This window comes from Phoenix dactylifera, chromosome 8, assembly GCF_009389715.1.
Source record: "Phoenix dactylifera cultivar Barhee BC4 chromosome 8, palm_55x_up_171113_PBpolish2nd_filt_p, whole genome shotgun sequence".
Lineage (NCBI taxonomy): Eukaryota > Viridiplantae > Streptophyta > Magnoliopsida > Arecales > Arecaceae > Phoenix > Phoenix dactylifera.
The window spans coordinates 21,483,646-21,500,567 of NC_052399.1; the positions used below are offsets into that span (position 1 = coordinate 21,483,646).

General features: G+C 35.1%; 1 protein-coding gene across 3 annotated transcripts; it reads right to left on the minus strand.

Moving 5' to 3' along the window:
• Positions 1 to 3,627: 3,627 nt before the first annotated feature.
• Positions 3,628 to 12,273, minus strand: LOC103709784 (tRNase Z TRZ1). 3 transcript variants are annotated; one of them, XM_026805703.2, is made up of 10 exons: positions 12,077 to 12,273; positions 11,793 to 11,897; positions 9,462 to 9,743; positions 7,546 to 7,708; positions 7,373 to 7,443; positions 7,162 to 7,257; positions 6,902 to 7,015; positions 5,217 to 5,285; positions 5,044 to 5,118; positions 3,628 to 3,894 (listed from the first exon to the last, which is right to left on the minus strand). In XM_026805703.2, exons 3-10 carry the CDS (start codon positions 9,693 to 9,695, stop codon positions 3,820 to 3,822), a joined length of 897 nt encoding a protein of 298 aa, XP_026661504.2. In that variant the 5' UTR covers positions 9,696 to 9,743; positions 11,793 to 11,897; positions 12,077 to 12,273; the 3' UTR covers positions 3,628 to 3,819. The 3 variants fall into 3 exon arrangements, with proteins under 3 accessions (XP_026661504.2, XP_038985172.1, XP_038985171.1); XM_039129244.1 differs by lacking the exon at positions 11,793 to 11,897 and having other exon boundaries at positions 6,902 to 6,975; positions 7,170 to 7,257; XM_039129243.1 differs by lacking the exon at positions 11,793 to 11,897.
• Between the last annotated feature and the right edge of the window lie 4,649 nt (positions 12,274 to 16,922).

A 16,922-nucleotide genomic window follows, 5' to 3' on the forward strand; every position in this document is an offset into this window, starting at 1 on the left:
GACCTTTCTAGAGGCTCTGCTTGTTTTATTTTCCTCTCTCTCTCTTTCTACACTCCACAAACTTCGTATATAACACCATACCTGTAGCTTCGATTTAATCAATAAAACTGGGTACCTCAGGGGAAAAAAAAAGCTAGAGGAAGTGTCTCACTTCATTATTCCTATGAAATAAAATAAAATAAAAAGATGTAGCAGTTTGCTACAACTCTCTCTATACTGTTTGCATCAGCATAATGATATGGGGTGGAATTCGAACCAAACCGGGTCTATTGTTCGAAAAGTAATTATCGTAACCGTTGAACACGAGCCGCTATTGTTTCCATGCTGTTTAAATTTGGTAAATACGGGGGTTTAAGTGCCCACGAAGGGACGGAACGGGCAATGCGCACGGTGGATCTAGCATTCATACAAGATATCCAGAGACCAATGGAGAAAATTTCGAGAAAATTAAGTTCTTCTTGAAATACACAATAAATCTGATATTTTGATGCATGTTGTCTGAAAACAGGATTTATCAAGATTATTAATTTTTAAACTTAAGAGTTGAAACAATGACAAAAGAGATTAAGTTGGTCAAATTTTGCATGATGCAGACAGTAGGACACACAGAAAAATCTCCTCTAGGAATTTTAAGTGCCTCTATTGTCTACCTGATAACGATCATTAAACTTTCAATTGCTCTTTGTTCTCACGCACACCAATAGTTATATATAAGCATTTCTTTTTCCATTAAAAAAAGAAAAATCTAAGCACAGTGGTATTTGGAAATACGTGGAGAGAAATTCTAAGTGAAGATGAATAAGATTTTTGAAGTGGCAGAGGCAGGGCATCCTTTAGCGAACTGACTGCCCAATAGCAAAAATGAACTGATTTTAGCGAATAAGTGAGAACTCCCTACAATGAAAATTAGTCGAGATTACCCCAACTAGCATCTAGACTGATCCATTTGTCAATTCTATTGCCGCCGATAGCCCACAACAGAGCCTGTGATGGATTACCAACTTCGGTTTCCTGAAGAGACGTGCAAGGTCAAGACGGAAGAGTTTCCTGTGATGGAACCATTCTAACTGAAGCAGGACCTGGGCGATCGCTTCAATCTGCATCCTTCCAGGAAAACAGCAGCCCACTCTTCTTCCCCCACTTGCAGTAGAGAAAAGCCGGAGAGAAAAAAGGCCGAGTGCTAGAGCTTCAGGGGTGGGAGTTGGTTCGAAGTATCAACATGTTGTTGTTCGGCACGTCGGTTCCCGAGGCAGAGTTACGAGCTGCCTGGGTGGGTTTTCGATATGCGAGGCAGGTTTTGCAGGCTGGCTCGATTGTTTTGGAGGACAACTCGGCCACAGTTATCAGTTGGATCCAGGAGGAGCTGAGGGGCGAGGGCACAGACCACCCCTTGGTTCGGGATATAGGGATGATGTGTAGGGTTGGGGTGGCCGTTCAGACCAAGCATGTATTTAGAGAAGCCAATGGGGCAGCCGATTAGGTGGCTGCTTCGCGGCTCATCATTCAGGATACACCCTTTGGGTGGGGGAGGGAGAGCTGCCACTGGCTCTCCATGAGTTAGTATTTTTTGATTTTATTGGACGTATTCGTATACGTATTGTATAAAAACCCGTCTTTAGCACCTCCCCCCCCCCCCCCCCTCTTTAGCAAAAAAAAAAAAAAAGTATCAACATGTTCCAACAACAGATTATCCGGAGAAATTCCTAATACTCTTGGCAATTTTTAAGGAAGCAACCTTTCCGGGCAAATCCAAATTTCTTTCACAGCCTTCGATCATTGCGGTATCTGAACTTGCCGTTCAATGATCTTCATGGCGAAGGGCCAACAGAGGGACTTTAATCATGCTAGTTGAGTCCAATGGGAATGACTGTGGGGGTAATCCAATATTGCAAGCATGTTCTACCCAACAATCAGGGGGGGGGGGGGGAATTTTCGGCTTACTCCAGAAATAACAAAACATGGTAAACTAAAGCGGAAAACAGAGGAACAATAACAATTGATCGGTCTCCCTACTTCATAGCCAAAACTGGCTAAATTTGTACACATGGAACATCCTAAATAATATTATTTATATATATATATATATATATATATATATGACCACACCCTTCTCACTATTGAGGAGCACTAATTAGTGTTTTATAGTTGTCTTTAAAAAGCTTCAATACGCTGAGAGCTACCACCCGGAAGGATATCACCTATGCAAGACTGGAAGCGGATTGCATACACCACGATGGAGGCTTGGTTATAATGATCAAGTCGATCCAGAGCAAGCATAGAGCTAATGATGGACATCCGCTACTGCAGAACATTCGCAGATTGACGATGAACTATGATGCTTTCCAGGCCACTCATGTATACCAGAAGGCGAATAGGCTGAGTCGCCTCCTTTGCTATCCAACATTCTAGTGGTGTCCTCTGGAAGAGCTATGAAACTATCCCACTTCCTCTACATCATCTTTTTTTTTCTTCTGATATTCTTGAATTTACTCATGTTGGAACAGTATAATCTAGGCGGTCTACCAAAAAAAATAAAAAAAGTTCAACACACCCCATGTCTCAATGACCCAATAGAGTTTTCTTCGGTTCCAAGGAAGTGAATCACCTTTTTCTCATTCACCTTAATTAAAGATTATGGGGTAAAGCAGCAAGGCCTAATTCGTGGTGATTTTTACAGTCACATAAAAGCGGATGTCCCAAGGAAAGAGGACTGTAGATAGCAGGCTGGACAATCTTGAAGTCTGAATGAATTGGTCGGGATGACCCTCTTCCTAGTACAAATTCCATTATGGATCCACTGTTCATCTCAAATATTTGAAGAATTTGATGTGACTTTGATGATAGACGATGAAATCCTGGCTACTTTCAGCGTTTAAATTTGGTCACCTTTGTTCGAAAGAGTTCCAGGAGAATGCAATTAGATTGGGGTTGGGATCCCGCCAAGAGCAACCTACTAATGCTCCACCGAGAAGCAAAGTTGTTCTTGCCTCACTAGCCTTCAAGACTGAAAGCTAACATGCACAAACATTCAATAATTTCTGCATATAATTATGTCTTTTCTAATGTTACAGGCTCAGATTGGAGAAAAATATGCAAGCGTGGATTGGTACATAAACATTCTCAATTAACAATAATCTTAGAAAATGGCAGCTAATTCCACAGATGATCTAAGGCAACAATAATCATGGCATAGCTCTAATGGGTTACCAGTGAAAACCTTAACAGCAATCTGATAGTACCCCTGTGACTATATTTTCCAAAATTTAGAAGAATAGCATTCTCCCATTGGTCATTTGGAGGGACTATCCAATATCATTCATCAGTATTCATGACTCTGACATGACAGTAACAATACTGGATCACCATAATAGCAATTATTTCCCTTAGCATAATTAAGTGTCTTGCACATAAGTGGATTCTCTCACCCAAAACTAGGAGTCCTGGATTTCACTTAGGCTTAGATTGAAACCTGATAACAAAACAAGCTGACGGTCGAAGGATTATGGAGTACCCGGGAAGATCTAAAACATTTTGACGGCAAGTGAATAAAAGTAGAGCATGTTTCTCGATTGGGCCACAAACTGGACAAGTCCAAACAAAACTACCATCCACATATGACCAGACACAGAAATAAAATGTGTCTAATGAGTATTGAATGACGCTATAAATGCCAATAAACAGCCTAATGTTTATTTAAAGTGACAGAAGCGAAAGGGAAGAATACAGCTTTAAAAAGACAATGCATGATTTCAGAATAATGGCAAAAACTTTGAACAAATTCAGAATTTTCTCATATGGACTATGGCAGGTTTTAATAAGTCAGAAGCCTTCAGTTAGTGCAAAAATTCGACCAGAGAAAGATGGAGGCAGTTTAGTAATAGCTGACTCGATATCCTGAAAAACCAGTGCCAACCATAAGAAGATATAACTTTAATAGTTAACCACTAATAGATACTATGAATAGAAAAAGCGGAGAAACTTCAGAGGATAAGTGTCTGAAAATCAGCTGAATTATGCAGAACAAATTTCAATTGATAGCCATGAGAAATTTTAGCATGGAGAAAGACAAACTTGTGCGTGTAAGTGCATGCATGACAGAGAGAGAGAGAGAGCATATTCACAGAAAAATATGGGGTGCATTTAATAAAGATATGCTCCTAGTACCATGACTACTGCACTCTGCAAAACTTCTGGTAAAATTAGAAAGGCACGGTCAAAAATTCTGCATGGATCAGAACCTGAAACTTAACTATGACACAAAGATTGGTGCTTACAAGATGAGGAAACTAAGGTACAGGAAGAAAAACGTAGTTAGAAAACGGAAGTTTAGAGGGAGTTTGATATTCAAGGATGAATGATCGAGCAAAGAAAGACTAAAAGATTCAAGGATGAATGATCAAGCAAAGAAAGACTAAAAGAGATGGTTGTAAAGATATGAGCTTAGGCTTATGCAGAAACCTGTCTAGTTGCTAATCAAATAGTGCAGGGTTTTTAAATAGGGAAAAAAAGGAAGGGAATCTAGATCCAAGATCTTCTGCATGTGCCCAATCTTCCCATGTATCAATAGTGTTGCTGAGAGAGTGAAAAACAAACAGGTGCTTAGCAGTTTGACCAAGTGACCTTGGAGCGAATCCCACCTCCACAGGACTTGGAGAGTTAGGGATACTTGAGGGAGAGTTACCCCCATTATTTAGCTCAATTCATTACCTACAGGCTCTTCTACACCAGAAAAAAGGGGTCAACAGGAGAAAATACTCTTTACTTTAGAATTTCCTTTGTTCAGCCAACTGGAGAAAATACGAAAGTTTCTTTTTTCCTTTCTTTTTCTTTTGTTTCTTTTGACTTATTCTTTAATTCATTTTCTGAGTGTCCAAATGGAGCTTAAGCAAAGGTTTGAGGAGCATAGGAGCATGTTTCTTTGATAAGAATGAATGGTGCAGATGAACTAATAAAAAATTCCAAGGATTAAAAATAAAGACAATTAAAATGATGCTTCTCCAAAATAATAGAAAGAAAGAAAATGCAAACAAGAAGGGAGCTCACCTCTGATTGATATCGAGCTGAAAAATGGATTAGAAGGATAGCTTTGTTTTCAAACTTCTCAGCATAGCGTGCTACCTGTCCGGTTTTAAGACATAAAGCAATAAGCTGAAAGTAGGAAACAAGATAATTTACATTAATACCCAAATTTACATCCATCAAACGTATGCAATAACCTCTAGCAAATGAGTGTGACCAAATTCTCTCGCATGCTCTGTTGTGACAGCATCATCAACAAAAGTGCTCTGCAAAATTAATAACAAAAATAACTCATGGTCTAGCAAAAACCACTAAAAAGAAAAGTTTACATGCAAAGGAAAACTTCATCAACTCATGAAAAACAGCTAATATATCAGCAATGGAATCTGACCAATGAAAGCATCAGAGATGTTTTAATGTGCATAATTGGGGCTAAAGTCTGGTTTCTAATCCTGCCTTATACCAAGTGACAACAGGTGCATTTAATAATTACAAATTTTGATAAACCATTTAGTAAAATTCCGCAGGCACAAAAGATAAGCCAGGTTATGCATGAGAAATACTGTTTTTAATCTATTGACAGAATCTAATGAACATAACATCACTACAGCAGCTACTAGCCCATCAACTGAGCAAAGAGAAAGGGATAAAAAAGCCGTGGGCCATAAAGAGTTCTAAAATTGAAGTTGAGCTCCTGCCCGGAAACGAACTCTCTCTTGGTTAAAGGTAGATCACCAAATATGAAAATCTGAAACATTAACTTCTGACAGCGCAGTTGCGAGGAATAATAAAAGACACAAAAGACATGAGCGGATTTATGGTCATAACCTGTCCAGAGGCCATCCTAGCTGTAGAAAATATACTCCAGTAATTTGTTGGTGTTTAAGCATACATCTAACACCTCGCTTGGTGGTGGAGAAAGAAGTCAGAAACATGGTGGATATACCACTGTGGATACTTGTCACTAGCAGCAGGAAGTTTTAGGAAAGAAGCACATGGCTCAAGCAGTTTGGCAAACTAAACTTGATTGGCCCTTGGATGCTCTGCAGAAACCCAAATAAGAAAAATGGTGGGAGAGAAAAGGAAGGATCGACTACAAAAGTGACTAATTTTCACCTATAAAACAAGTTAGCATCTGGAGGTCTCCAGAGAGGCAGGCTCATCGCATTGATACAAACATCTGGAGATCCTATATATTGTTGATTTTAAGTGAGATGTCTCTCCTTCATAACAATTCAAGAAATCAAGTTACAATGTTTTATGATATTTATCAGTATCCACAACACAGGCAGAGAGTTGTATACAGGGGGAAGAAAGTGTAAATTTTTAGAATCTAAACTATTAACAAAGAAGTATAATTCAATGAAAGAAAAGCAAAAGTTTCACATACTAGTCAGCAGCAAAGTAACATGGAAAAATTAAATTAAGGGGACAATTTTTTCTTTGAACTAGACAGTATCTCCTTTCAGAAAAATTAAGGGAGAAAATCACCAACAGTTATCTTACTAAAAAAAATGGCAAAACATTATAAGATAAATCAATTTTATAGCCAACGCACAACACCTATTTTCTATAGAAAGCACTTTTTATCCAAGGAATCCATCAGAAGTAATCCCAGCGACCTTAATTAATCATTCAAAATCCAAATTACAGACTAGAACACAGACACAGTTCATATAAACAGCAATATGCCTAACTTTAGACCCGTTTGAGAGTATAAAAAAACAGCTAGGTTGAAGCTAACACACATGAATTGGAAATATTTGTCCATCAAACAGCCAATAGTTTATACTATAGTATGAGCCAGGAGTAAGCAAAACGTGAATATTGCAATATCAAGAAACCAAAATAACAATAACATGGAAAACAGTAAAACAGGCACCTCCATGACAAGAATTCGTGATTTCAGTGCATCAGCATTGTCTGGGTCAACTATAAAATCTGACATGGTGTCTCCTGTGAAAGCGATTTCAGGTGTTGTCACTGTGTAAGTTATCTGCAAGTTGCAATAATGTTATAGAATAGCTAACAATTGCAATGACAAATCTTCCACAACATTTTCTTAAGAGCGCATTAATTTTAGTTAAGTATAGTATCTATTTGCTGATTATAGTTTATCTCTAAGTGTCTAACAAGACAGACCTCCACACCTGATAATCTTAAGTTCTTGATCTCATTTCCAGAAAGACCAGCATATTCCTGCTTAAGTTTCTGCTTTACAGAATAAATTACATAACCCTGCATTACAGAGCAAACAAAAAAGTAAGTCCAACTCAAAAGATATAGAAATCCTTTTTTGTGGATATATAAACTAGAATAGAAGAATTGATGATAAAAACTAGGAATCTCTCACCTGGCTCGGTATTACATGATAAGTTTTAAATGCCTTCACTTTGAGGTCCTTCCTTATCTGAAACTCTTCACCTGCAGTAAGCAAATTCACAATATCTTCAATTCATTTGGCTAAATACAAATAATAAACAATCTAATGAATAAATACATTTTAAAATTAAGATGGGACGTTACCCACATCCAAGCCTATAAGATTGTGCTTCAATTCAGATTGGTCCATTGCCCTGTGCACTTCCAATAGCTTTTCCACATTTTCTTTTATTGATACCGGAACAAATATAGTTGGTGGCTTCATACTGTACAAGCCTCGTGTAGCAACATACATGGGCAGTCCTCCCTAATGTAACATAATGACAGTCAGGCCAGAACTGTAGATACAGCAAAGAAAAAATGCACATGATAGCTTTAGCAAAATCCAATACTAATGAATATGCTTTGGTCAACAGATTTCCATGTCACAGAATCTGATAGTGTCTGAACAGAACACATGACACAATGGTCATTTTATCAAATCCTTGAGCAGCCTAATGTAGCCAAACATATCAATGTTATTTGCAAAAATACTTGCATAAGCATCTCCATAAGCAGCTTGATATAACCATCAAGTAAACAGCAGCAATTTTTTTTGCGGAGGTGAAACGCTTGCTGGACAGTCATTGTATTTGTTCCAAGGTTCGCCGTACCGGAACCGGCCGGTACGAACTGGCCAGCTATTTCCCGCTGGAACCAGGGAAGAAGAAGAGAACGAGAGAGAGTGCGGAGAAGAGAGGGAGGAAGGAGACCTGTGGCCGCCATCGAAGAGCCGCGGAGGGGCGGCGGAGGCCGAGGTCTCGGCCTCCGCTGCGCCCCCGCCCCTCCGCGGCTCTCCGATGGCGGCCACAGGTCTCGTTCCTCCCTCTCTTCCCCGCGCTCTCTCTTTCTCTTCGTCTTCTTCGTCTCCGACACAGAACCGGCCAGTACGGGCCGGTTACAGGCGGACCAGTCCGAACCGGCCAGTACGGGCCGGTTACAGGCGGTTCGTCAGACTCTGATTTGTTCCAAAGTTCACTCTTTAATTGAAATACAAACAACAACCAAACTTAAATAGAGGTGATCACATCCTGTTAGGATGTGAATTATTCATAGGCAATAAGTGTTGTGGAATTTTGTAATAAAGAGTTCAGATATGGTAAGCTTGTCTTCTACTTCGATGTAACATTTGTTTAGAACAGTTCTATTTCGATATTATCATATGTTATACATGGCTCAATTAAATTAGGATCGAGTTTGGTATACTTCTGAGAGGAGTATCATTTATGCAATGTATGGGAGTTACAAACTCAAAAGCATCATTTACTCCAGAATTAGTTGTATCCACCATCACACATTAGACTTTCTATATGTATTTCTTAGCTTGATAATCCTTTTCATGTTTCTTATTGAAGTCTAGCATGTGCGATACATGTCAGAGAAATTACACACAGCCATGATCACCAATCTAATTAAAATATTTTTTGGTTATTGATGCCATATGATAAATATAATTCCAATTCTGGAGAATTGCATTTTTTTTCTTTCTCACTTTCAAAAATCAGAATTAAACAATAAGGGTATAATTATGTAAGAATAGAGGAGGCATGGCAAGACCATGCATGCAGACCCACTGCATACTGCATCGAGCCTCACCAGTGAAGTCGCTCAGGACTCGAGAAACTAGAATTAGAACTAGAATAGACATGTCATACAATTCTAGAAAGCACTGAAAAATATAAAAATATACTTTGGTAAGTAAGTACATATTTTAAAACCCATGTTTGACAATGCACCAGAAATGCAGTCAAATTAATTGTCTGGGGAATGATCTTCCTCAAGAAGTCAATGCATCAGTCCTGAGCTTAACCCAAAACTTAACAAAGAATACTACCAGACTGAAAGAAAATATCTGAACAAATTATAGAAAACAATACTCTTGGAATAAAAGTAGCACATTATGTATCGCTAAACAAGGGCATTGGTGTCTTACATCATAACACGCACACAAGAGAGAAGAGGAACGAGGGGAAGAGGGATAAGGGGAGGGAGGAGGGAGGATGTGGGACCAGGGATCTTACAATGTGGTCCATGTGGCCATGGGAGATGAAGAGAAAATCCTGGGAGATGGCTCGTTGGGGACATCTACCAATGTCAAAAGCCATTTTGAGTGTGGGAAATATTACACATGTTTCCTGCCCTCCAATGGATAATCCCTCGACTGGATACCCCTCGATCTGTAAACCTTTCTTTCCTTTTGATGATGACTCACTAGATAGTTCTTTACTCTTCTTCGTACTTTTTCTACTCCCCATTGCAGTGTCTAGCTGTACACGGTACCCTCTTTATTTTCTCTTTAACACCTGTTTAGATGGATTCAAGAAGCCATAAACCAATTAGAAAGTTGGAAAAATAAGTTAGTATCATCAACAAGTTCCAAGTCAAGTGAAAAGCAGTTTTTTTTTTTGAAGGAATAATATCAAAAAAGTACATGAAAGCATGCAAAACAAATAAGTACAAACGAATCCATGTAGTTATTTATATAGGATCAACTGATGTGAAGTACATAAATATTTTGGAGGGGAGGGGGGGGGACACTACATGCAACAATAAATGGATATGAGGTAATATAAATAGTACTTTTAAGTTTATGAAAAGCATGCATCTGACATTATTATAACATAAGGTTTTTCCGTTACTCCTGTCCAATTTTCAGATCAACGAATCTCTCTATATTCCAGTAAAACAGAGATAAAAGTAACTAATTGGAAGTCTAGTAGTAATTTGAGAATCATTAGGAAGACAGGAGCATTAGCACTTACTTGTTTTTGATTCAATTTTTATTTGACAAAAGATAAACACCGGAGCTAGTAAGTTATTAAGTAAAAAGACAGTACAACTTTCACTATTTATCTCAGAAGAAAACAATTTGACACCAGAACTAGAAAGGTATTAAGTAAAAAGACAATACAACTTTCACTATTTATCTCAAAAGAAACCAATTCACTTATGATCATTTAACTGAACTCTCATCAAAACCAAATATTCAAAATTGAAGGGCTACATCATAAAATCGTATGTAGGTATATGTTTTTAGAGCCCATAAACACAATGCCATGGTTTCAAAAACTACTAGGACGCTATGGTACGACCAGTACCATACCATTCCAATGCAAAATTGGCATCGCATGCTGGGTGCTAAAACTAGCTTACTAATACGTATCGGCCGTACCGATCTGTCTGGTGCGTATTAGCGCACCGAATGTACCAATCTATGCTAATGATTTTTCAACTTTTTTAAGTTATTAGTTTCTGTGCATACCATCGCATCAGTACTGAAATGGTAACACACCATTTCAATGAAAAAACAGTGCAATATTCTGTACCGATATTTAACACCATGTGTGATGCCTGATAGGTTAAATAACTATCAAATCAAAGAAAATCAAAAGGGAAGAAAACAATAATAGTAGAACATGCAAGCAAAAGAATACAACTTGTCTTTTCTCTTGATTGCATGATATCCAAATTTCAAAAGGAAGAAAGTAAAAAAGAAAAGAAAATGCCCTATCCCCAGTGACACTTCCAACTGTTATATCTCAAACCTAGAGAGAGGAAAATAAAACCAATTGCATAAGGTTGTGCAAAGAGAGTTAATAACAAAGTAATTTTCCAAAGCTTTTTTTTTTCTTTTTCCTGATTATAGAATGTCTTTTTCCCACAACAAGGTATAAAATACAAGACAACAAAGTAACCACATGAATCAATAAGAATCGAATAATCCTGCACTCTTCAATTCAATGGGATGGGACAAACTCTTACATCAGTACCATATAGTATCGACCATCTAGCATTTTCTTGAATAATTTGAAAAACCAGCAAGTGCGCAAACCCAATAAAATTTATGCTTTCTGGCTTTTACTAATCCAGTACATTGTCAAGTAGTGTCTTTGTAGTTTGTGTTAAACATCAATAAGGAAAGTGCATCTATCAAGACCTTTTGGGGACTACCAATGTGTTTCATAATGGATTCTAATAGATCAGCTTAGGCCTAGTCCAGAGTGTCAAGCACAATGAATTCTCAGGTAAATCAGTCTGATCGAATAATTTTTTTAAAAAAATAAATCTTTGAACTCTGTGCTGTGGACAGGGAAGGGGGATCTTTGAACTCGTACTGTATATCTTATAGCATAATTCATATATTTTGATCAAGAAAATTAAATCACATATCGAGAAGTTATTAAAAAAAACAGCATTGGAATCCCTCATCCTTCTAACCCTAACTCATGATCTGTTCCAAGAAAACCAGTACAAGCCAAAACACCATCTTTTTTCATTTCTTGTATAAAAGAAAATCAGGGAACTTCCCGAAATTCGATCTTGCTGATAAATGAATAAATATACAAACAAACCGTTTTCCAGCGATCGCTGGTCTCCAAATTTTAAGGATCTCTTTAATTCCATCATCGGATTGGTTCCTGTGTTTCATATGTTTTAGCTCTTGCACATTATAATCCCTAAAACGAAAAACGAAATCCAAACCAACGTCAAGATCGATTCCTGATGGATCTCTACGTCTCAGATGTTCTATCTCCTGGCATATTAATAAATGGACAGGGAAAACCTAAATCCAAGCACCGAGTTCTCGGCTGATTCTAGCCCTAGCTCTTGATTCTTGGATGAGAAAGGGACTTACAAGGAGCGAGGGAGGAAAAAGTGAGGACGGAGATGGAGGACCGTCGGTGGGAGGACGGACAGGGGTGAGAGAGATCGCGGCGCGAGTTTGGGGAGATCGGTTCTTTGAACGTTGAAGAGACAGAAGGTGGGGATGAATGGGGGAGCCCCGGGGGCAGGCAAGAGGAGTGAAGGCGGGGCGGTGGCCTTAAGCGAAATCGCAGCCGCTTCTCTGATATAGCCACTCCGCTTTTAGATGATACCCACCCCTTATTCTTCTTCCGAAGCAAGGCCGTAGGAATATTTTTTATTTTTTAATTTAAAAATATATTTGATTGCAAGTGAAAGTTCCAGGTTTTTAAGAAAATATTTTTAATTTATTACATTAGAAATTCAACAAAATTGGAAAGCTTATAACTATTTTTTCAAAAAAATATATATTTTTCCATGTAATGTCAAGTTATACCTATTTTTTCTTTTTTAATAAATTTCTTTGGACCTCCACATATTCTTAGAGAAAGGAGTACCTGCTATAGACTATCAAATAAAGTTATGTGAAGCTAGAATAAGACCTCATGAGTGAAATCTAGGGTTTATGCCCATGTCAAGAGGAGGGAGAGCTCCCCATTTTAGGAAATACACAAGAATGATACCCATGCGATGCATGGGATGATAATACAAATCAGAATATAATTTTATGTAATAGAAGAATAATAAGAGCTTAAAAAATATAATAAAAAATAGAGATATTTTTTTTCAATCTCCAACTATATTCGATCGTTGTGACATTAAACTCCAGCTGAAAATTTTTCGTGTGTGAAGAAAAATAAATAAAAAATGAAATTCTTCTTTTTTCAAGTTTCCAAAGGAAATAAGAAGTGATTTTTTTTAACTTTCCTATTTTTACACAACTTTAGAATGCCATATTTTTTCCTTTATTATGAATAAATTATTTTTTAAAAAATATTTTAATTTTTCTATTGTTTTTTGCAAACGTCTCTTTTTTACATGACTTCTTGTAATTGTTATGATTTTTTTATGCGATTTTTTTTGTGCATATTTTTTCCCTTTTATTTAGATTTTTTTATGCTGCTAGAAAAATATAACAAACTAATTATTTTTCCTTTTTTTGTGCATATGGAGTTTCCAAAAAAAATAAGATTTTTTTTCTTTTTCAAGGGGTCCTACTAAAAATCTAATTCTAAAAATATTATGAATGAATTATTTTTTCAGTTTTGTGCATGGACATTTTTTGCCTATATGTTTCTTTTGGACCAATTTTTTCCTTTTTAAAAAGTCCTACTAAAAATCTATTTTTTTTCAAAATTTTGTGCTTGTGGAGAAAATATTACAAATAATTTTTTTTCTTTTTTCGTGCATGTGGAGTTTCCAAAAGAAATAGGAAGTGGAATTTTTTGGGGTGAAACTTTTTTGCACATGAAGAATCTTTTTTGTGTGTGGAGAATTTTCCTTTGCAAATGAAATATTTCTTTCTTTTTCAAAGAGTCCGACTAAAAATATAATGTAGAAAATATTATGAATAGATTACTCTTTCTTTTTTGCATGAATTTTTTTGTGCATATATTTGTTTTTTTTGTGTTGAACTATTTTGTTGAGTGGACAAAAACATGTGCAAATATTTTTTTAAGGACTTCCAAAAAAAATTAAGAATGGTCGATTTTTCTATGATTTTTTTCTTTTATTTTGAATTTTAGAGAGGGGTTGAGTTTCCTTTCTTCTTTTGAGATATAGATAGATGTAATAATATATTTTTCTCTTTTTAATATAGCAAGGTGTAGAACATAGAGGGTTGTGTAAAGATTAAAGAGAGAGCTTGACTCATTTTTCTTTCCTTCATGGCAAAGTAGGATTATATAATTTAAAGCAAATATGGGCCGAGTTTTAAATACATGAGAAGTAAAAAAGAACCATCATTGCATCTTATATACTAACTTTGAAAAGTAAATTCAAATATTTTCTTTCTTGAAAATTCTAAATATTTTGAAAATCTCAACAGACTTAAGCTTTGTTTTTTATAAAACCATTTCACCTTATCTTGTGGGCATGTTTGGTTACACGGAAAATTGCTTGAAGAACTTTTTCAAAAAATCTAGTTTAAAATCTAATTTTTCCATTTCACAATAAAAAATCAAATTGAAAGACTTATAATTAGTTTTCTAGGGATTTTTTTTTCTTTTCCATTGTTTCCTTTGTAACCAAACATATCTAATAGATTATTGTTATCCATATCATTAAGATTTTTAATGCATATGTTTAACTTACCTAGCACATGTTAGATACCGGTATATATAAATGGAGTAACTCAGCATGCATATTGTCAGCATCTAGCACAGTCGTGGCCTGCATATTATTGACCATAGCTTGAACTAATTTACCTAGGACCCCAATGTTAAATTTAAATTACATACTTCGGCTCGGATCTCTTAAATTTTTGGAATGATGGGAAAGCCAAGCAGTGTAGCATTCTCATGTTAGACTCCAAACCCTTCCTCATGTTGACATGTTATGAAAATAAGGGAAACAGTGTCCTGTATCACTTTATACCATTACATTTCCGTGCTTTTTTAAAAAGTGAAAATATAGAAAGAGTGGTTCAAATGTGTATATAACTATTAGATAATGCTTATAAATCTCATGATAGGTGTTTAGAGATTCGCAATGAAGTTTGATAGGAACTTCTCTTGACCAATGACATGGTTAAATGGTCTTTGGAGTCACAAAGGACTATCTAAACTGATTCATTGTTATCGATACTAGCACATGGAAACTACAAAATACATTCTTTCATGTACTTATTGTCATTATTGTCAACTATTTATTTTGTTATTTTTTGTGATTATGTGGGTTTTTATGCCTATTTGCATAAATTCCTTAATGTTTCATGATCATTAATATCTAAGCATTATCTTTAATCGATACTTAAATGGGATCCTAGTAACTAGAATACGATATTTACACATGAAAACATAAGCACAAGCTTTTGCTTGAGCTTATAAAGATAAAGATATATGAACAATCATTTGATCCCCATCAAAGTCAAAGCATGACAAACTAATGGATGCAAACAAAATAGTGCATCTCCATCAGTTCATTAATTATTCTTGTTATTTTATTTTTCTTATCAATGCTATAAAATACCCAGCGACTATTCTTTAAAATTCTATTGAAAATAAAGGGTACCATGATAGAGAGATAGGTGGAAGGAATGAGGTGTCAAGTTTTCATCTCATCAAGATATCGGCTATGATATTAGTTTGTATATTTTTTTGACCACTTGTTAATATAATGTATATCTTGATTTTTTTTTATTTTTTATGGAAGATATCTCAGTCTTTAGTTATGGTAGTTAATATGCACTTGGTGTATTAGTTAAGATTCCTTGTATAGGCTCTTATAATCTTCAACCAATTATTAAACATTAAATATTCAAACTAGAACAGGAGTTACTATTCCATTTATTATATCATCGAGATCTATCTGATTCCTAGATCCTCCATTCCTCTTTTTTTTTTCCTTTTTTTTGTGTTATCACCTTTCATATTGATCGAATAATAAGAATGATACCTATGCATAGGGAGATTTTGAAAATGTAAATATAAATATATATGATAGAAGAATAAATAATTTCTCAAAAAATAGAACGAAAAATATATTATAAGCAGAATGTATTTTATAAGTGAAGTTTTTGCATTCTAAAATGATTAAGAAATTTTTGCCTGACTGACATATATTTTTTTGAGGATTTTTTTACATGTCAATAGGGTTCGAAAAAAAGAGAGAAGAGTTTCTACGTTTCCTAAAATAATAAATAAGTTTTTATGCATCTGCTAAAATAATTAAAAAATTTCTAAGTGGAAGAAAATATTTTCTAAAATAATGAAGAAGCAGGCTTCCTAAAATAATTTTTTCTTCAAGAAATTTCTCAATGAACGACGTCAAATAATTTTTTCCTCAGAACTTTTTTTTGAAATAATTAAAAAGAGACTAATGCTTGGTGGTATTTTTAACGACTTTTGATGTATGGAAACTCTAAATGAATGGATTCAAATTTTTTCTAAAATTTCTATATTTCTTAAAAAATTATGCATTTTCTGAATTAGGTTCGACAAAAATTAAATAAGAAGAGTTCTGCATTTCCTAAAATAATTATAAAATTTCTGCATGTAGAAAATATTTTTTTAAATAACTAAGAAGCAGGCTTCTTGAAATAATTCCTTTCCTTTAAGAAATTTGTAAATGGATGATTCCAAATATTTTTTTCCTCATGATTTTTTCTAAAATAATTAAAAGGATTCAATATTTATAATGGCTTCTAATGCGTAAGGACGCTATGTGGGAACTCTAAATGCACCATTTCAAATATTTTCTAAAATTTTCATGCTTTCCAAAATAATTTATGCCATGATAAATATCTTTTTATAAAATACTTTCTACGTGGGTGGGGACTATGAATAGACATTTTTCTATTCCTGCATTTTTCTGGAATAATTTTAGATATTTCTAAACATATTTCTAATATATTTAGATAACTTCAACACATATAGATACGTTTAACATTCTTAGATGGTTTTAACATATCTAGCTTTAAATATTTTCTAAAATTTATGTGTTTCCTTACACTAATTTGCGCATGGGACAGATATATTTTTTCTAAAATAATTCTATATAGAGACTATAAATGGATATCTTTCTACTATTGTACTTTTCTAAAATAATTTTAGATATTTATAAACATAATTTTAACTCATCTAAATATTTTTTATTATTATTCTTAAAATATTTTAGATAATTATATTTATATATTAATTTTTATAATTTTTGTGAGGGGTTGAATTTTCTCTCTTCTT